The following is a 21,581-nucleotide window of genomic DNA, read 5'->3' as shown; positions in this document are numbered from 1 at the left end:
GATAACAGGGTCACACCACCACGGGTCCTAATGTCTTTACACCTTTCCGTGTGAAATTCATTATTATCGGGTCACGTGTTCGAAGTTGCTATCGATTTACGTAGTTCTCTCGCTTACTTTTCATTTTGCACTACTTTGCTCGAAGTTTTAAGTAATTGTAAAATAACATTTGCATTCTCAAAGAAATAATATCGAAAAGGAAACATAGTTATTGAGGGAATGTATAAAATAAGGCGCGCACTCAGGATTATTATTATTATTATTATTATTATTATTATTATTATTATTATTATTATTATTATTATTATTTATTTTTTTTAAAGGGTCTAAGCTTTGTGAGTGGGAGTTCGATACTATAAGCCACTACGTTTATGTAGTATTGAAGGGGTATTATTCTGTACCGGATAAGTAATTTTGACACGGGGTAGACTTAACACATTCCTGACAAGGGGCTGAAGGGTAAGAATAATAGAAACCAACCAATATTAGGTTTTGGAGTTGCTAACACTATTAGTAACAGGGTCGTTGAAGTCAAAATTTAGCCCCATTGATGTGGGCTGCGGAGGGAAGAGTGACATGTAAAAATAATAGAGAAAACATTCAATATTAATGCCCAATCTATGAGATGAATAGTGACACTGCCGATGCCATTTAAATCCAAATTCATCCCGTATGCGTATCCTAAAGGGAGGAAGGGATTCAAACACTTCATATAAGTATATTTTCCAGGGGCGTCATTTCAGACTTCGCTTGAGGGGGGGCAAGAGCACCACCGACAAAAGACTTTCACGATTTGTACTCGTATATTAGTAGACAATCAATTAAAGTATATGTATTCCTCAAACTCTTTGGGGGGCAATTGCCCCTCCTGCCCCCCTAAATGACGTCCCTGATATTTCCCCGTGCGAAGAACTGGCATTTTAGCCAGTTTGTATATCTTAATAAAGTGAGTGTTTACTTTCCTATAATATCTTGTTTATTGAAGGATGGGACACCCTCTTTCATCGCCACTAGATATTTATGTACACTCATGCCCAAAATGATTGTCGCATATCTATAACTGTCTTCTTGAAGGAAAATAATTTGATAATGATTTTGTAGGGTACTTTAAATACTGATACTATGTGCATAATCGGGAAATGTATATTTGTGGTAAATTTCATAGGAAAAGAATTACAAATACGAAAATTAAAATGAGTAAAACAAAATGTTGCTAAATGGTCAATAAAGTTGTATTTTAATTTTATTGTTCTTATTTACTGCTCTTTTGACATGAAATTTGCCACATACATGTCTTTGCCGATTATACACATACTAACATTATAAAAAATACCGAGCGAATTCGTTATCAAATTATATTCCTACAACAACATATTTATAGACATGCGACAATAATTTTGGACATGAGTGTACATACGTTTCATTGAGAAATTTCCTATTATTTTAAAGTTAGAATTGAGTGCATCTTTGAAGGGCGGAATTTGTAGCGAATTCTTTAGACAATCAACAGCTGTTAGAAGTAAGTGCATATTTAAACTGGAGGATTTGTATTTGCATTTGCTGAATGACAGTGGCGGATGTAGAAGGGAAAACAAGGGGGCAGCCAGAACAAAGACTATGATAGATATATCACGAGTTTACTATAAACTTTCAAAAATATATAAATAACAGCTTCAATTATTTTTGTCATCCTCGCTCTCCCCGGTCCCGTGCTAGATCCGCCACTGTTGAATGATCCCATTTTTGGAGAGTGAGGACTTCTCTGGGTGTTTATATTTTGAATTAAATAATTTAAGGAAACAATATGAAGTGCGTAATTGTGTATTTTCTCAATTAATATATGCAAATTCGTGATTCATTAACACTGTCGATGAGTCATTAATAAAAATTATAGTTTGTGACTCATAATTCACATACTTCTCTGTTCCGAGGTCCACATATCGCATAAAAGCATATTATTCATCTAGTGTAAAGTTATGTTACTTTCTTGTTACACGAGAAATAGGTGTCTCACCCACATCACAGTTGCACTACTTGACAATGTCCATACTATTGCCTATACCCACAAGTAGTCACAAACTATCAACACAGTTCACTAATTATAGATGAGGTAGTCTATACACGGTCAACCCAAAAAGAAAGTCAAGAAAATATCACTCAAATAAATAGCGCCATTGACAAGAGCGAGTACGCCGACAGTTAGAAGTTGCCCATAGTGGATGCTTCTGTATCCTGGGTGTATCAGACGCTGAGGTCTGTCGGCATTCATCCAGCAGTTGATGCAAACAGCTGCACTCGAGAAGAATAAAGCGCTGCCTACGATAGCGTAAGTGATTACCTGGAAAATAGTTTTAAAAAATTACACAAACTAGTTAATTACCGGATTGAACTATCGGCAATCTTTCCTTATTTCTATCAATACATGTGTGTCCAATCCCGTTTCTATGTATGATGCATCTCCGCAAGTGAACCCTGCGTGTTTCTAATAAATAACGCATTATCTGCTTTTGAACTTAGTGCTTATGGAACCCGAACAATAACCCACACTACAAAAATTCGTGTGATGGAAGTCCTTATTATTCTCTTTCCTTCTGTGAGATATGGACTATCAAAGCTAGTGATAGAAAAAGGATCGATGCATTCGGGTTGTGGTGCTGGCGTAGAATGCTACCAATGCTATGAATGATCTAACAAATGAATCCATTCTCAAAGAACTGAAAATATCTGAATGACTCTTTTCCCACACACAGGAGAGAGAATGAATACTACAATTTGGAGGGCACGTTGTGAGGCGACCTGCAGAAAATCTAGAAAAGAACACTGTCCAGGGCAAGATTGAAAGTAGGAGGTCATAAGAAGGGAGAGCAACCCATTGGGTTGGGCAAATGGAATGAGGAAGTTGTAGTTGTTGATAGAGTGTTCAAGGTCTGGACAAACGAGTTCACCCAGAAAATGTCATGGAAAAGACACATGTGATATATTGTGGTCGCAAGGTATATTGGTTTGTGCAAATGAATTTACAGGACAAGATTATAAGATAATATTAAGATTCATTGGGTTTATAAGTGAAATGAAGAGGAGTAAAAATTGCTTGATTGTTGACGAGTTTCATGAACCGTGAACGATTTTAGATGCTATTTACAATGTTTTGTAGATCTTTTAAATTTATGTCGTCTGAACCATTAACCACACTAAATAATCTTTAAAGTAAAAACAAAGAAAAAAAAAAAAAGAAAAAAAAAGTAAAGTTGAAGTGGAAGATTCAAACTAGCGTGAATTTAGTTCAACAAAGAAATGAAAACAACCTAATGGAGCTAAAGAGACGTTTTCACTTCGTCAATTTGTGGTCGATTCAGTTAAACTGACGTCACTTTCAACTCAGTCGACCGTGTAAACAGAACTTCGACTGAATCGCCTGTTGGTCAAAGGCGACGAATCGACTGGCAACTGATTATATTGAAAGGCGTTTTATTGTCTGTGATCGATTCGATCAGATCGACCAGCAAAGGTGACCATGTTGCCTAGTGTAACTTCTTACTTGTCGCCGGATGGAAAGTAGAACGCAAGTGCTTTGGAAATAGCCCGTTTTGGAACTAATGAGACTATATCGAGTTAAATAATTTAGAGCGCCAAAATACATGTTTCAAGGAAGTCTGCAAGGGCAGTGAACACATACTGAGAAAATATAGTTTAATTTTGTGGAACAGATCGGTTTTGTACATCATACTGTATAAGGGTGAATCTCTATAAATATTAAGATAATTCGTGCAGATTGAGGACTTATTGTTGAAAAAAACAAGCTTCATTTTTGTGCTAAAGAGCGGCTTCTATTTTATAATGGTAATTCTATTAAATAATTTATAGTTATACCCGTCATTCTAACGTTAAGACATGGATGTGTACAGATTAATGATTAGAATTTTTTATTTTTTATTTTCAAATCTTTCCGTATTGTAATAATAAAAGTAAGGAACATGTGTGTGTGTGTGGCTTTATATGAATCACCCGCTTTTCCCGTAGATCACTAACAGAAACAATGTGAAGATTAAGAGCATCCTACTGTACATAACGACAAAATATTGGGGCGAAGAAACGGAAAGGGTGGGTTCAACTTCAAAAACACATATACACTAAACATTTGGCAAATTGAGTTTAAGGCACGCAATAGCATTTTGTCTATTGTTCAATATAATTATAAAGATCTCTATGATATGGAAAGTATGTATCAGCAGGGCAACGTTTCAGTAGGTGAAATGCTTTAGGACCCTTATCATAATTCACAACTAAGTTCCACTTCTCGAACTGTAAGGTTAGAATTCAGGAATTTTCTTACTGTGACTACTATAGTAAACATACAAATTTGGTAACAACGCATTATGCTGTTCTGCGCAAGTTTCTTCTCAAAATCTATTTCCTTAAATGTAAATTAATATTTAAATAAAATGTGAAACATAATACGAAAAATAGCCAAACAATATATCTATTTCGTAATAAGATCGTTACTTTATTATACTTTACACATACAAATAGACATCTCATAAAACTGAACACTTCTATAAATAGTGTGTCATCTTGTATGCTCATTGTGAAACGAATCAAATAGCTATTTTCTTTTATTTCTTACCTTTTTCGATATCAGAATATACAACTAAATTAATTACTGTCTTGTGTTGTAGCTGAAACATAACTCTATCTTATAGTGCAATATTTACAATATGTAACTTTTTTATTGCGCAGTAGTTCCGGGAATGAGCTAATGTACTGACATCCAGGTGTGATTCATCTTAAAATACAATAGATTTCACGTACAAGGTAGCTGTATCTACATTGATACTGTTCTAGACATTTGGTGCCTTCATAAGTAAGTTTCTCAAACATCCCGCGCTGTTGCAGCATCCTTGCTCTGAACTGAACCGAAATAGATGTAAACATGGTTTATGGTAACCATTTAGAACAGGTTGTACGCGAGTTTTGCACTACTAATCATTATGACATATATTTCCAAACATATAATCCTTTACACAACTAACTGTATGTGCGAAGAAAAGAATTAAGTGCTGGGAAGTAGGTCAAGAGATAAAAAATATATTAAATTTATGGAGAGAAAACGGTCAATAGATTTTTCGTATGATTCATAGGCTAAACTAAGCCAACCTATCTCAGCAACAGAGAAAAGTAATGTAAACTAACTACCTAGCCTAACCGAAGTCAGTAACAGAAGAACTGATAAAATTTTAACGTTTTTACTCAACATTTTCAACACAAAGATTCGAGAAAGTAATAATAATAATAATAATAATAATAATAATAATAATAATAATAATAATAAACATCCAGAAAGCACTGGGGTATTGATTATAGCAAAAGAGTTATGCAAAAATATTTTATCAAGTGACCCCCATTTTCTTCATCTGCACGCACCATGTTTACAGATTTGCCGCTTGCGTAATTACCTTTCGTTTCCTCATTGCCCTTTATTTAAATTCTTATTTTAGTGCTGGACTGTTCTCAATTTGAACCCTATAACATTCCACCGAAATGTTTCATATTTGGGAATTAATAATTTGAAAGTGGTATAGAAAAGTACTACGACGGGTGCAACTAGTAGTATGGAATAGATGTTCATTAATAATGGGTTGGCGTATTTTGTGATTGTTTTAATACTCTATTGAAATTTCTTTCATTCAAATGTATAATCCTTTTTTTTTTAATCTTTCCTAAATTCTATTCTCTCACCCAACATCGTTTTTTTTTTTCGTTGTTAATGCTACTTGAATTTTGTTAAACAACATATTGTGGCTATCCTTGAGCATCTTTGAATTGAAATTCCTAGTCTATTTCGAATCGATCAAAAAAGAGAAAGTCGACAAGTGGCCTTCAATTTTGATAGAAATAATTTAACAGAATCGAGTTGACTTGATTTTAGTTTAGCGTCCCTTTCAGCAGCGAGGCTATATGAGACGTGGACCTATTGATTAACGTGGAATCCGAGCCACATGAGCTCCCGCCGGGAATCGAACCCGGGTCCCCCACGCCAAAGGCGCGTACGCTAACCGCTTAGCCACGGATGAGCTCTTAACAGAATCGAAAGAACGGGTTCGACGTAGTCGCTTCGATGTAGTAGCAACTGCAGAGTCGATTAGCTGTGCAACAAACAAGTAACACTTCCCAAGTGTAACACTCCGATTTTGATAAAATTTGACAGGTAGATACTACACATGAAATAAACGGATACGTGTTTTTATTTTCTGCGGAAAAACGGTTTTAGGGGTAAAAGCCCCAACTCAAAATTTTGAAAGTTGATGCCCGAAAGACAAAAACAAGTGGACCAAAGTGAACGAAATTGTGCACAGATATTATAGACATAAAATGAGGGAATACGTGTTTCGTATTTTTCTGGAAAAATCTGTTGGGTGGGGCACGGACCCCTCCAAATCTTTGATCACGAAATATCAAAAGTGCTGATAATAGTTGTGTCTAAAAGACATGAAAAATTGCAACGAAACTTTGTGTACGGACAATCCGCAAAAAATAGACAAATACGAGTATTTTTTTTAAATTTTCTACGGGTGGGGGCTTTTCCCTCTAAAACTTTTTACCGCAGAATATATATATATATATATATATATATATATATATATATATATATATATATAATATAACTATTCGTTTATTTTTTGCATATTGTCCTTACACAAAGTTTCGTTGCAATTCTTCGTGTTCTTTACACAATCTGACATGCTGTTATTAGCACTCGTGTATTGCATATTTTGTTACTGCGTAAAAAGCTACATTGGAAAAATAGTTTGCCATTTATCAAAGTATATAGAAGATATTCGAGTAAAGACAACCCACTCTGCAATCGAAAATAGAATGACTAATGAAGAACGGTGAACCAGATGATTAGCCAATGAAAATATCCGAAAAATATCCCAGATACCCCTGGAATGCCTGCTCTGGCATTGCTAATATAGTTTCCATCTGCTCTGTCGTCTATATTGGCCATAAATGCTTTTCTTAAAAACCTTTTAAGTTGAAAAACAGAACTCATATACCACTCAAAGCTGAAAAAAATGATAAAAGTATAAACAAAATACTAGCGTGTTTAGCAATTTCGTTCATTGCCTACAACCGTGAAATTAAAACGAATATAAAAGGCTCGACTATTGCCAAAAGATTTCAGCACGTTTTCCCTATCTTACCAATGTAATTTTTATAAAGCGGCAACATTCAAAATATTTCAACCAACTCCCAGAGATCAACATTCAAATTTTAGTAGCTAAACAGATCGAATTACTGTATCAATCAGAAGATAACTTGTGCACGTTTTAAACTATTTTGTGTTATTGATTGTAGAGTGCAGTGTTGTTCTGTACGGTTGCGAGACATGGTCGCTTAGTCTGAGGCAAGAACGCAGACTGAAAGTATTTGAGAACAAGATCCTGAGACGAATATTCGAAGCCAAGAGGAACGGAAATGGGGAATGACAGAATCTTCATAACGAGGAAATGCATAATTCATACCGCTTACCAAACATTGTTAGGGTCATCAAGTTAGGAGGCTCAAATGGGAAGGTAATGTAGCAAGAGTGGAAGAAAGTTGGAACGTTTTAAAAGTTTTAACTGGAAATCCAATCGGAGAACGAACACTAGGAAGACCTGGGCGCTGATGGGAGAACAATATTAAGATGGATCTCGCAAAAGTAGGAATACAAATTAGAATCTGGATCCAGTTGGCTAAGGACAGAAGTTAATGGAGAACTTCTAAGAACGCGGCATTGAAACTCCGGGTTCCATAGGGTTAGTTACTTAAAATGCAGTTAATTTTACTCACTAGTGAAACTTCTTCAACAAAGAAAAGAAGCCAAGGTGAACCGAACTCGAAGCTCCTGGCATACAAAGCTATGGAATAGAGCCTTTGTTACCGAGCCGACCTTGTTTATGGCCGAGTTCGGCCATCAAATTTAGCGATCTTTATTCTTTAGATGATGAGGTACTTTATCACCAAATTTGGTTCAGATCCGAGCAGGAATTACCAAAAAATTAAGTACCACGTACAGACCAAGCCAAAACTATCTCCGGGCGAACACGGCCACCAAATATAGTGACCTTAGACGATGAGCTACTTGCTCACAAATTTGTTTCAGATCCGGGTAGTAGTTACCGAGAAATAAAGTGTCACATTCAAGTTAGACTAAGCCGAAGTGAGCCGAGCCTGTCCTTGGCATATCCCAGACACCAAATTTAGCGATTTTTGTTCCTTAGACTATGGGCTACTTGCCCACCAAATCTGAGCAGTAGTTATTGAGAAATAAAGTTCCACACACATAAGTACACCTGCAGTGAAGCTATGTTCCATATGCGAACATCGAGAGCTAATACAAAAATCAAGAAACTTTATGGATTATTCTCGGATTGACGAGATGGGAATAAGAGTTTACGGAGGTTGAGTTTTTTCAGCGATTGCATACATGGAACATATATATATCAACCAATTCGTCTTGATGAGTGAAAGCCATCGGTACCGGAATTAGTCATCTCCGGTAAACCACTTCCAGTACACAGTACTTATTATAGTTTCAAGGTTGGGGTGTTTCTAGCAATTGAACACATGCAACATATACACCAATCAACTGGAGTTGTTGAAAAAAAAGATCGGTACCGGATTTGGTTACTTCCGGTCAACCACTACCGATACACGGTATCTAGTATAGTCCGGAAGTGGGATGTTTTCATCGATTGCACACATGCAACATATATTTCAATTAACTTGTCTTGACAGGCTGCTTTGTGGCTAACAAGGTAGCGTACGCGCCTTTGGCGTGGGAGACCCGGGTCCGATTCTCGGCGGGAGCTCATGTCGTTCGAATTCCATGTTAATCAGTAAGTCCCGTCTCATATAGCCTCGTTGCTGAAAGGGACGTTAAACTCAAAATCAAATCAACTTGTCTTGACAGAAGATAGCGAACGGTATCACAATTGGTTGCTTCGGGTGAACCACTTTCGGTACACGATATCCAGTACATTTACCGGAAGTGATTAATTCTTATACCGATCACTTTCTTTCGTCAAGAAGAGTTGATTCATGTATATGTTGTATGTGTGCAATTGCTGGAAACACCGTGGTCCTGGAAACTGTATTAGATATCATGTACCGGAAGTAGGCAGTTTCGGTGCCGATCGCTTTCTTTTGTCAAGACAAGTTAATTGATATGTATGTTGCATGTATGTAATTGCTTTAAATACATCACCCTTGGAAACTGTATTAGAAAATATGTACCGAAAGTGGTTGACCGGAAATAATAAATTTCGGTACTGATCAATAATTCAGTTAGTTTTCGATTAGTTTCAATATTAATCTCTCGAATTTGAATTATTTTGAATATTTGTCGCTGACCACAAAGTACATTGGAAAGTTAGGAAAAAGGTGCTGCCACCTATAGGCGATAAGTCGAGTCTTTACACTCACCGCAAACTTACAAGTGGGGGGGGGGGGGATAGTGAGATTTTGACCTATCAATTACTGTACAAACAGAAGTATCTTTCCAAAAATCATATTTATGTACGCTGTAATGCTTACCAGATTTCTAGGCGTCGCTTGATCAATGAGATATCCGAAGAAAGTAATCGATGTTATGATAATTTGTGAACCACAGGCGACATATACTAATGCCATTTGATGGTGATTTCCATATTGATAGAGCCATGGGAATACGTAAGTATACAATATAAGGATCACGCAAGCAATACCCTGAAAGAAAACAAAAAAGTTAAAAATATACTCGTATATATTGTAGTTTAGAGTACAAGATAGCAGAAATTATTATACCAACGAATAAAATGTTCTAACAAGTACATAGCACGTCCAGAAAGTAAGTTCCGTTTCAATTTATCTCCGCTGCAGCGCTGCGATCGCAGTTCCGCACATGCGCGGTAGACGCTCTGTATCAAGGAGAAGAAACGTGCGCCATTTGGAGATCGCTGTAAGTCACGTACGCTTTGTTGTGCTTGTTTACAATGTCGGTGTTGATTGAAAATCCCGCCGCTTGTGAAATCAGAGCGGTGATTCGTTTTCTGAATGCGATGAAAGTGAAACCAAGTGAAATTTATCGGCAAATTTGCGATGTTTACAGACAAAATGCGATGAGTGATTCAATGGTGAGAAGATGGGTTCGACAATTTAATGAAGGACGTAGTGACGTGCACGATGAAGAACGAAGTGGGCGTCCATCTTTGGTTACAGAAGAACTAGTTCACGCGATTGATGACAAGATCCAGGAAAATCGCAGGTTTACAATTAGTGCTCTCGGTATGGAATTTCTCTAAAGTCTTTCCTTGGCGGTCAACACTTCAACAATGACGACGAGCTGAAAGAAACTGTTTTTAACTGGTTGAAGACACAGGCGGCAAACTTCTATGAAGAAGGTATACAAAACCATGTGCCACGCTATGACAAATGCCTGCAAAATTTCGGCAGTTATGTGGAAAAGTAGTTTAAGAGTTGTAGAATTTTGTGCAATAAATAATTTTTCTGTATCTGTACACAATTTAATTTTATTACCAAACGGAACTTACTTTCTGGACGTGCCTCGTATTAAACAGGAAGGAGCAGGGGCGGTCCTAGAAGGCAAAAACTGGGCGCGGCAGCCAGAACCCAGATTATGATAGGTATATCACGAGTTAATATAAACTTTTAAAAATATATAAATAATGCCTTAAATTATTTTGTCACTCAAAAAACTGGGAGGCTTGGGCCCCCCTGGCCCCGGGCTAGATCTGCCACTGGGGAAGAGTGAAAAGGTCTAAAATAATTTCATAGGTTTGAACAGTTTGTTATACTTGTGTTAACTGACGTTACAAAGATGTATTTATTACTTTAGAAACTGCAGCAACAAAATAGTTTTGGCAAAATAATACTTATAATTAGGGATGGGCAAAACCGGTTTCTATAAAAACCAAAACCCGAAAAACTGACATTTCGGTTTTCTCCAAAACCGGTTCGTTTTTTTAACCGAAACCGGTTTCTGTTTTCTCCAAAATCGGTTCGGTTTTCTCCAAAACTGGTTTCGGTGAAAACTTTTCGAAAACACATAAGACTATTTCTGTGGAAATGGATTCAGTTTCCAGAGAGCAACGAAAGACCATTCTGGTCAGAAATAGAACAAATTAAAAAAAAAAAAAAAAAAAAAAAAAAAAAAACTGAATCGATTTTGAAGAAAACCGAAACCGGATCAGGTGAAAAGCTGAACCGGTTTTGAAGAAAATGGAAACCGGTTTCGGTGAAGAACCGAAACAATTTTTTTTGAAAATTTTCAAAAACCGGTTTCGGTTTTTCTAAAAACCGAAACCGAAAAATCGGTTTTTGTGTCCTCTACTACTTATAATACAATGTTAAATTGCAAGAACTGCATATTCAGAGAACTTACAGTTCAATAGTTGATACTTTAGAGTAAACATAGATTGTGGATCGGTTCCTTAGCCGTGTAGAAGGGCTATATTGAAAAATAACAAGTAACAAATTTTTATGAACCAAGATTTGATTTCACTAAAGAGAAATATACTACACTTTAATCTACAGGCTTTTCTGTACTTGTCATTTCCTCAGGCGAACCCCTCAGCTGCATTATAAGAAGAGCATAATGAGTTCGGTGATCGAACCCGGACCCCTAGTTGATAGGTAGATGCCTTAACGACTACTCCACACATCATGGTAGCTACATACCACTATTTACAAACCGCTTTATGTTAGCACCTAAACAAATTAAAATGTATTTCGATCTTCTAAGGGTACGTGGACATCACATGGAGAACCACTGGAATAATATTTCTTCAGTCTTCCTTTTTACAGATAAAATATTATTAAAGTAGTACGTAATAAAATTACAGAAATAACTAGTTTTTGAATTAGTTTGGTTCTAGAAACTAGTCTTCAAGTATTCAGTTATAAAAGGTGTTGTTAAATTGAAAATTGATTTCGAAATTGCAGTTATGAATACTTAATTGACTTACTACTTCTAATATTTTGATGAGAACGTTAGTTCTCTTTAGTGCTGCTAATGCTCCGCCGCACGAAGGTCTTGCCATTTCATTTCATCAGGATCTCCTAAAAGAAACAAAGAAAATTCCAAAATTTACAAATGGAGCGTTCAAAGCACAAGAGAATCAGAACTCCAACTACTAAAGCTGTGTGAAAAAGAAGCATAAAGTTTGTATGGTACGCCTAAGTACATGGAGAAAAGGAGGCATAAGTTGTACGAGTATACATGGAGAAAAATACGCATAAAGTTGGTATGGTACGCTTAAGTACATGGAGAGAAAGAGGCATAAGTTGTGTGGTACGCTTAAATACATGGAGAAAAAGAGGCATGAAGGTCGTATTGTATTATACCAAATTCTAAAAATCCCGAAATTATTGTAAATATTTAAACTTTTGTAAAAATCTATGTAAATAATTCAAAGCTGGCTTGAGTACAAAATACTAACTGTCTGAATTGAGTGAATTAAGTCAAGGTTGTTTCCAGGCTCTAGTCCGCTTTATTAAAATAAGCCCAAAACTTATTTTATTCTATCAGACATACACGTGGAACTCCTAGACAAGGAAATACGAAAGGCATGCGGATTGCATTCTGCAGTTTTATATAAAAGGACCACCAACTAGGGATGGCCAGACGGATCCGGATCCGAAATTTCGGATCTTGGATCCGAATCCGGATATCCGGTTCCTGGATCCGGATCCGAAATTTCGGATCTTGGATCCGGATCCGAAATTTCGGATCTTGGATCCGGATCCGAAGTTTCGGATCTTGGATCCGGATCCGGAATTTCGGATCGTGGATCCGGATCCGGAATTTCGGATCTTGGATCCGGATCCGAAGTTTTGTATCTTGAATCCGGATCCGGAATTTTGGATCTTGGATCCGGATCCGAAGTTTCGAATATTGGATCCGGATATTCGGTTCCTCTATCCACACCCGAAATTTCGAAGTTCAGATTCGGACTTCTGATTTGAATATTTTAGACCTTAGATTGAGACACAAAACTAAAATATCCATATGTATAAAATTGACTAGGTGAATTTTATCTAACTCAGTTGGAAGACAATTCAATTTAAATGACAAAAGATTACATGAAAATCTCATTTTCACATTTTTCGGGGTTAGACCACTGTTGCGCACACCCCATCATTTAGTCTTTAGTATATCTTTAAACGTACTACAAGTATGCCACTTTCATCTCAAGTCAGTAATTGTATAGATCTGCCTTTTGTTATATATTAATCGAGTTAGAATTAAAACTCGATTGTTTGTGAGACCTATGATAATATTTTCAGAATGAGTTATAACGTTGAAAAACTGCATAGTAATGCTGCATATTTTCTTTGTGGCACATTGGAATTTAATGTAGTCTATCTTATACAGTCGGCTCTTATGATTAATTCAATGATCTGAACTCCTGCAGCATTACGCTAAAATCATGGATGTCTTTGAATTTTCGTCATTATTTCTATTTTTTATTACGAGCAAAATAAATATCATAAGCGGCATTTTACATAATACCTATAGACGCAGTTCAGTCAGTTGATTGCTTAAAGTTTATAGCAAAGCTATTACATTTCTAAGACACTGGCGGCTTTAGGACAAAATCCATGGCTTTCCCATAAAATCTTAAATCTCTCTATATAAAAAGGGCAAAGTCCTGAGTGAGTGAGTGACAGATCACCGTACAGGCCAAATCGCTTAAGCTACAAACGTGAAATTTGGACAGTTTATAGGCTTTGTGACGTAGGATACTACTAAGGAAGGACTTTGGGAAATTCGACGAGGAAGGGGGGAAGTGGGGTGGAAAATAATGATGATTCTTGACGTTAGATACTTCAAATTTGGTATTTGGGTTTCTCATTGAAAATAATTTGATACTTGTTAAAGTGCTTTTTGATATTTAAATTAGAAGGGGCAGGGAAGATGTAGAAAGTAAAAGAACGGGTGGTAATTGCAATTATTGCAATTAGTATAATAATATGCCTATATCTTGGAAACTTAAAGGGTTAGAAACATGGAATTTGGTATTTGGACTTCTCACTTAAAATAATTAGATACGTATTTCAACGTTTTTTTGATATGTGGCCCAGAAGGGAAGAAAAAGGGCGAGAAGAAAATTAAGTGGAGATTAGAATTATTGTATTAATATGTTCAATCATTTAAGGTTAGAGACTTGAAATTTGGTATTTGCATTTCTCATTGAAAATAATTTGACATGTGTTTCAGTGTTTTTTTGACGTTTTAGTAAAAAGGAAAAGAGAAGAGATGGAAAGGAAAAAGGGTGGGGATTGTAATTATTATAATAACATGTCGATATCTGGGAACCTCTGAAGGTTAGGAGCATAGAATTTGGTATTTGGACTTTACATTTGAAATAATTAGGTATGTACTTAAGCGTTTTTTGATGTATGTCTTAGAGGGGAAGAAAAGGGGCGGGGAGAAAAGACTTTTATATCTCGGAATCCTGGAATGTTAGAGAAATGAAACTTGTTATTTGAACAAAAATTCGTTATGAAATGAAATCTTTGAGTTTTACGTCCCACGATTATGCCGGTTAGGCTAAAGGAGACGGTGATTGAGAAATAAATGAAATGAAGAAAGTGGGAGGAAACGGGAAAACCCCGAGAAAACCCACGAGCACGATGTTTGTCCACCACAAAGTCCACACGGCGCGAGCTGGGATCGAACCAGGGACCCCAAACACCGGAGGTGAACGCTCTACCACTGAGCCACCGCGCCCCCTTAAAAATTCGTTATGTTTGCAGGCGTATGATGTGCGAGGCCGTAGACCGAGCAAATGTGTGGGCTGGGGGGAAAGCCACCATGTACTCGCACTGAAATTCGGTATGTCTCGGGATACCTTAATGTTATTACATACAATTTGATATTTGAACTGAGATTCGGTATGGTTGTAGGTTTACGAGGTACGAGGTCATAGGCCGATCAAATGAGATATCAGGGTCTAAGAGCAAATCCCCAGACATTTCTTTTTAAATTGATTATGATTAGAGGCTTTAGTGGTGCGAGGCCCTAGTAACGGGGGTCTAGTGACGAAGCCCCCAACTAGCCGAGGTCTATTAAGTACATAAATGTATTTGCGTAATGACTGGAAATTGCATGTATGCCTGTGGACAAAATTGCATAAGTAGCCACGAGAAATGACAATCCTTTAAGATAAAAATTTTAAAAAGCTACCAAAGTGTACTCTTGAATGAGTTGTATATTATGTTTGCGCAGGGCCGAATCCAGAACGGACTCCTGGAGGGGGCGGATGGATTCTTAGGGGGCGGTTGGGGATGCTAGCAGTGAAAAATTACTTAGATGATCTGAAATTGCCACAAATTACTACTAAAGTACACTGTTAATGGTGGCGCTGGGTCGAGGCGAACGACTTTTCGCCCTCCCCCTGCATCCTCCTATGTGTTTACATGAATGATATAGCTCCTTATACAACCTATGCAGAGTTAATAGTAGTGGATTACTAATTACAAAGATACGTGTTACTGCTCGAGGCTCCATATGGTATTTTGTATACACATACAGTACATTAATACATTGATTTTGATACATTAATTGCCATTTAGAACTTCATCTCTACTACAATTCTTAATTCTAACTGGAGTGGTACGGTCACAGAGAAACGTATTTTTAAAGAAAGAAAAAAATCTCATCAAGAGCAAGAAAAGGAAGTTGCTCCTTAATTTGATTTGATCTATATTTTATGGGCTGTTCTATTAGCAATGGCCTAGCCCATCACGACTAGGAAATAGCCTCATTCAGTGACCACAATAACTCAGAAAGAATTAGAAAAGTAAGCAGCCTGAGTCTAATGAAGAAGCTTGGGCTTGAGACTAAGGTTTCATCCCAGCATTTGACTAGTGTTACAGAAAACAAAGGACAAATTTCCATCAGGACGATCGCTTTAAAAAAGATTTACTACCTTTTCGGTCAAGTATTTCTACTAGAATCGAATCTGACAATGAGATTGCTCTCACCTAAGTCGACAGTTTTACTCAATCAAATTTGGAGTAATTGTGACATATTAAGGCACGAAAACCAAATATCAACAGAATGAAGAGAACGCAAGGCTGTCACACGATCAGATACCAAAAGTGTCTTAAAGTCTTATTTTAAGCATAGGAATGAAAATCACTTTGTCAATAATTTCGAAAATTTTGCTGATTCGGAACACCCGAATTTTCTGACACGGAGTTTCGAATCCGGATCCAAGATCCGGTTTTTCAGGTCTGGATCCAAGATCCGAAATTTCGGATCCGGATCCAAGATCCGGTTTTTCGGATCCGGATCCAAGATCCGTTTTTTCGGATCCGGATCAAAGATCCGAAATTTCGGATCCGGATCAAAGATCCGAAATTTCGGATCCGGATCCAAGATCCGAAATCTCGCATCCGGATCCAAAAATATCCGGATCTGGCCATCCCTACCACCAACGTTCACTTGACACAACACTTCAGTTCTAGACTTGCCATTCGCCTTAGGAGTTACATAAGCTACAGAGGAGGCGGAGTCTTCGAAGTTGACTACAGCTATCACTAGGATCACAATGTTTTGTGCCTTTTTCATATTACCTTATCTGGGAGTTCCACGTGTATGTCTGATAGGATAAAATAAGTTTTGGGCTTATTTCAATAAAGCGGACTAGATCCTGAAAACAACCCTGACTTAATTCATTCAATTGAGACAGTTAATATTTTGCACTCAAGCCAGCTCTGAATTATTTACATAGATTTTTTTTTTACAAAAGTTTAAATATTTACAATAATTTCGGGGTTTTTAGAATTTGGTATAATACAATATACTACACTTAAGTACATGGAGAAAGAAGGCATAAAGTTTGTATGGTACGCTTAAGTATATGGAGAAGAGACATAAAGTTTGTATGCTACTCTTAAGTGCATGTAGAAAAAGAGACATAAAGTTCGTATGGTGCGCTCAAGTGCATGAATATATATATAATATTACATTATAAGAGTTGTTCACAATATTTAGACGTGAACCGTTTAACCCTTTTAAATTATGATGGCACAACACCTGTGCCATGGCGTCGACTTTGCTTTATAAGTCTCTAGTAAAGCTTTTTAGGCTTTTTTTTTTTTTTTTTTTTGCATTCATTCAAATATGGAAACATCATAGAACATATTTTATGGGCATTTTGCAGCCTCGGGTGCTCTGTCTGGGGGCTGTGACGTCACAAACATGGACGATGGGTTTAAAAAAAGGGTATATTTAAGTTTTTTTTTCAAAAAATCCCTGACACATTACTATTTACCCTAGAATCATGGTTTGTACCTCGTTGGTTTCGTTATGAGACAAGCTTTCGAAATGTACCACTCAAATTTCCCTATCGTGTACCAGAAGCGGGAAAATCTCATCCAAAATGAAAAAAGGGAACTTTTTAAAGGAAAAAATTCCTTTTCCACATTTTTCTCTTCACAGGTACACGATAGCGAAATTTGAGTGGTACCATTTGAAAGGCTGCCTTACGCTGAAGAAAATGAGGTATGACTCATGTTGCTAGAGTCAACAGACGTGTGTCAAAAAAAATCTCGATTTCTTTATTTTTTTTCATTTTTTACACATTTTTAGTCAATTACTTTAGTAAAGTATCTATAGTATTATCACTATTTATTCTAAAGTCATGATACGTACCTCGTTTTCTTTGGCATGAACCAGTCTTTCAAACGGAACCACTTGCATGTCTCTAGCTTGTACCATAGTGGAGAAAATTCGCAAAAAATGGAAAATTTTGTCAAGAAATCCCTTTTTCCCTCGATTCGCAAATTTCCTCCACTATGGTACATGCTAGAACCATGCGAGTGGTACCGTTTAAAAGACTGGTTTTGGCCAAACAAAACGGTGTATCAATCATGTCTCGACGATAATTAGTGATGAGTCAGGAAATTTTTATATAAAAATGGGTTATCCTTTGCTCACATAGAGGAAAGCTGATAATGTTTGCACATGGGGCAATATTTTTTTCCTCTCTTATTTTTCAAGATATAACATTGAAACTTCGTAAAGTTATTACAAATAGTATGTAGTATGTTTGAGATTTTTCGGGGCTCTGTGGGTTGACACAGGGGCCGGCCAGAGGGGCCCAAAATCTGGAAAAAGGGATTTTTTGACAAAAATTTCCCTTTTTAGCGAATTTTCTCCACTATGGTAGATGATAGAGACATGCGAGTGGTACCGTTTGAAAGACTGGTTCATGGCAAAGAAAACGAGGTACAATTCATGTTCCCACAATGAACAGTCTTGATGATGATGATGATGATAGTATAGAAATTGACTAAAAAGGTATTATCAAGGGAAAATATGTAATTCGGCTGTAGCATCAAAACTATTCTTCCCAGGGCCACTCTTTGTATCTCATTCTCTTCAGCATAAAGCAAAGTTTTTTTTAAGTACCATTCGCATGATCGTATCCTATACCAAAGGGGAGATATTCGCGATAAAAAAGGGATTTTTAAAAAGGAAATCCCTTTTTTCCCACTCTGAGCGGAAATTTCCCGCATTTGGTACACTTTAGGGAAATTTTACGGACGCAGTTGGAAACACTGCTTTACTAGAAACAAAACGGGGTATGTATGAATCGTGATCCTACGATAAATAGTCTTGACGCAATAGATGATTGAGTGAAAGTCTACAAAATACCTCAAAAAAGCCATAATTTAAAAGTGTTAATGCTCTAAAAAGGAGCTTCAAATGGAGATCTTAAAGATCAAATGTGTCCAAAATGAAGAAAGGTTCACTTGATTCCCTTTGTTATATTTCCTGCTTTGCTTTTTTTTTTTTTTTTTTATCGATTTAATTTTGATTAAACTACTCACTGAACAAAACAATAGTTTTCATTTTAAAACTAATAATGTATAATCGTTTCTCCAACTATCGAATTTGGCCTCAAGAACTATATAGTTACTTCATGCACTTAATGCACTAAACCACACTCTTTTTTTAACGAAGAAAATGCTTTGTGTATCTCTCTTCCATAATTTTTGAAAATATTAGGCGCAAAAATTCTAATTTTAATTACCGGTTAAGATTTTAGTTAAAAGAGTGTTATAAAGGTTTAAATTCTTAAATATTTGTTGTAAAATTGTGACATTCTAGAAAGAGGAGCCACAGCATCTGAGCCACCGTGAAACCTGAAATATTTTAATTTTTCATTTACATTCTTGAAAGGTCAGTTGTCGCAAACGTAGAAGTGCTGGGGCGATCAATAAGTTTTTATCTTTGCATATATATAGAGAGAGAGAGTTAGGCTAGAAGTTTGAATTTGACTCATGTTACTTGTTCTTTTCCACATAATCACCAATGCAAAAAGTATCAAACTTCTCAAAGTGAACTTTCAACTTCCACAACCATTCTTTGTACAAAATGTCACATTGGCTAGAAAACCAGTGATCAGCAATGGAAATGCCTTCTCCATTAAAAAAAGAAAAAAAAAAGTCTTAACGAAGCAAAGTCATTGGAATATGGCGAATGATGAAGTGACTGGTAACCGAGGCTTTGCGAAATATTCCATGTTTCCTGCACTTTCTGAGCGAGAACATTGTCAACTAACAGGCAGACACATTTGCTGCTGAGTATTTCACGGCACTTTGCCTGTAAACCATTTTACTTTATTTATTTATTTATTCAATTATTATTATTATTATTATTATTATTATTATTATTATTATTATTATTATTATTATTATTATTACAGCAGAGCCCTGTTCTATGCTCCATATGGTCTTAGGTTAGGGAATCAGTGAGGATTACACACGCCCAGTGTGCTTTGTGGTGGACAAACACCGTGTGCCTCACATCTAAGTTCCCGGCTATTTGAGGCGATCGCAAAGCGTATTTATTGCTCATGCGTGCTCTTGGAATACGCTGTCCATGTATTTAAATGTAGATAGCTAATCATAAACGCGAAAGCAATAAAATCGCTGAGAAAACGTCAGCTCGAGCGTATTTGGTGCGGGTCGGAGCAATAGACCGCCTGCTGTTTAAAAGATTTCAAAAGGAAGGAAAAAAGGAAAGACGTGTTGCCAGGCATAGGGATTGTAGCAAGAAACAGCTGCTTGGAAGATGGTTTGTACAGAGTATTGGAACTCTGCTGTTACACACCTGGACCTAGCAAAAAGACCTGGAAACCCTGACTGGCTCACAGTATAATTTACACATTTGGTGAAAGAAAATTACTGAATAGCCACTTTAGCCGCGTTCGCTACAGGGGGTAACGCTTACTCAAATAGCTTAAGACTAATAGTGATTCAAACAGTGAGTCTTATACTTCTAATAGTGACTCATACTCCTAACAGTGACACAGATACAACAGTAATTCGCATAGTATACTCCTAACGGCTCATATATTTCTAACAGTAACTCAGATACTCCTAACAGTGACTCAGATATGACTCAGGTACTCCTAAAAGTGACTCAAATAATCCCAAGAGTGACTCAGATACTCCTAAAAGTGACACATACTCCTAACGGCTCATATATTACTAACAGTGACTCAGATACGCCTAAAAGTGACTCAAATATTCCTAAGAGTGACACATATACTCCTAACAGTGATTCACATAGTCCTAACAGTGACAAACATATTCCTAGTGGTAACGCAGTACTACTTGTAGGAAGAAATACAAAATGTAGATAATGAAATATTAAAGCAGATAATAAGTTGAGGGATGAGGCAATAGGCACCATTACTTTGTAGCTTGGGTAAAGCCGCGACTGTAAACGCGTTTAGCATCAGAAATTGACATGAATCTCCCACTGTTTTAGAATCTAATTTGAAATGGAACAATATGTGGTACTACTACCTGGTCTTTGGTAACAAAACATACCTTCAAAGCAATTGAGTTTAAAACATACTTACCAGGATCTCGGCATTACGATCTTCTTTAGATGCATATCGTGAATTTGGAACAAGAAAGTAGAGAAAAGAAACAATAAATGAAAAAAAGAAAACAAATGTATGCGATCACTACACACTACAATTACTGAGAGAGTGTGTGTATGTGTATATGATAAACACGAGTCACCGGAAACGGATGTGACGTGAAAGAGTTAGCAATGGCATGTCTGCAAGATTAATCAACATTCGATTGATAACCAATGCTAACTATAGAGACTTGATCTTTCCAAAAGCTTGATAAGTTAACAGGTGATATCTTATCTCTTCAACTACATACATAAAGGCAGAAATGAGGGAGAATGAGAGGGGGAATATATATTGAGAAATACAAGCCTAATTGTGTTGGAACGTTTCTTTAAATTCCATGAGAGGTCTTTTAAAGGGAAACTAGAAGTATAATTTACAATATTCATGTGAATTTACGTCATTCTCTTGAACTTACTATATCATACACCATACGTAGAAACGTTTGTACCCTACAATAATATCTGTAACTATCACGTACTTCACATTTCTTAGAACACATGAACATTTTAGTGCGAGTGTGTATTTTTTAAAGAATGTAGCAATATCAACTGTATACCACGTGAAGGAGTTTGGTAAGAATGTTAA

The 21,581-nt window shown here is 36.6% G+C and overlaps 1 protein-coding gene across 1 annotated transcript in view; it reads right to left on the bottom strand.

Moving 5' to 3' along the window:
- The window catches only part of LOC145664942 (uncharacterized), a 60,002-nt gene extending 38,840 nt beyond the window's left edge, over positions 1–21,162 (bottom strand). The window contains exons 1-3 of the mRNA XM_081732059.1: positions 20,931–21,162; positions 12,009–12,102; positions 9,580–9,750 (exon numbers count right to left, since the gene is read on the bottom strand). Of these exons, the coding sequence (XP_081588185.1) occupies positions 9,580–9,750; positions 12,009–12,083 (246 nt within the window). The 5' untranslated portion in view covers positions 12,084–12,102; positions 20,931–21,162. The remainder of the gene's footprint in view (positions 1–9,579; positions 9,751–12,008; positions 12,103–20,930) is intronic.
- Positions 21,163–21,581: the final 419 nt, after the last annotated feature.

Source organism: Thermobia domestica, chromosome 11, assembly GCF_964235325.1.
Source record: "Thermobia domestica chromosome 11, izTheDome1.hap1.1, whole genome shotgun sequence".
Classification (NCBI taxonomy): Eukaryota; Metazoa; Arthropoda; class Insecta; order Zygentoma; family Lepismatidae; genus Thermobia; species Thermobia domestica.
The sequence above is the reverse complement of the archived record's forward strand: the minus strand, read 5'-3'. Positions and strand labels throughout refer to the sequence as shown.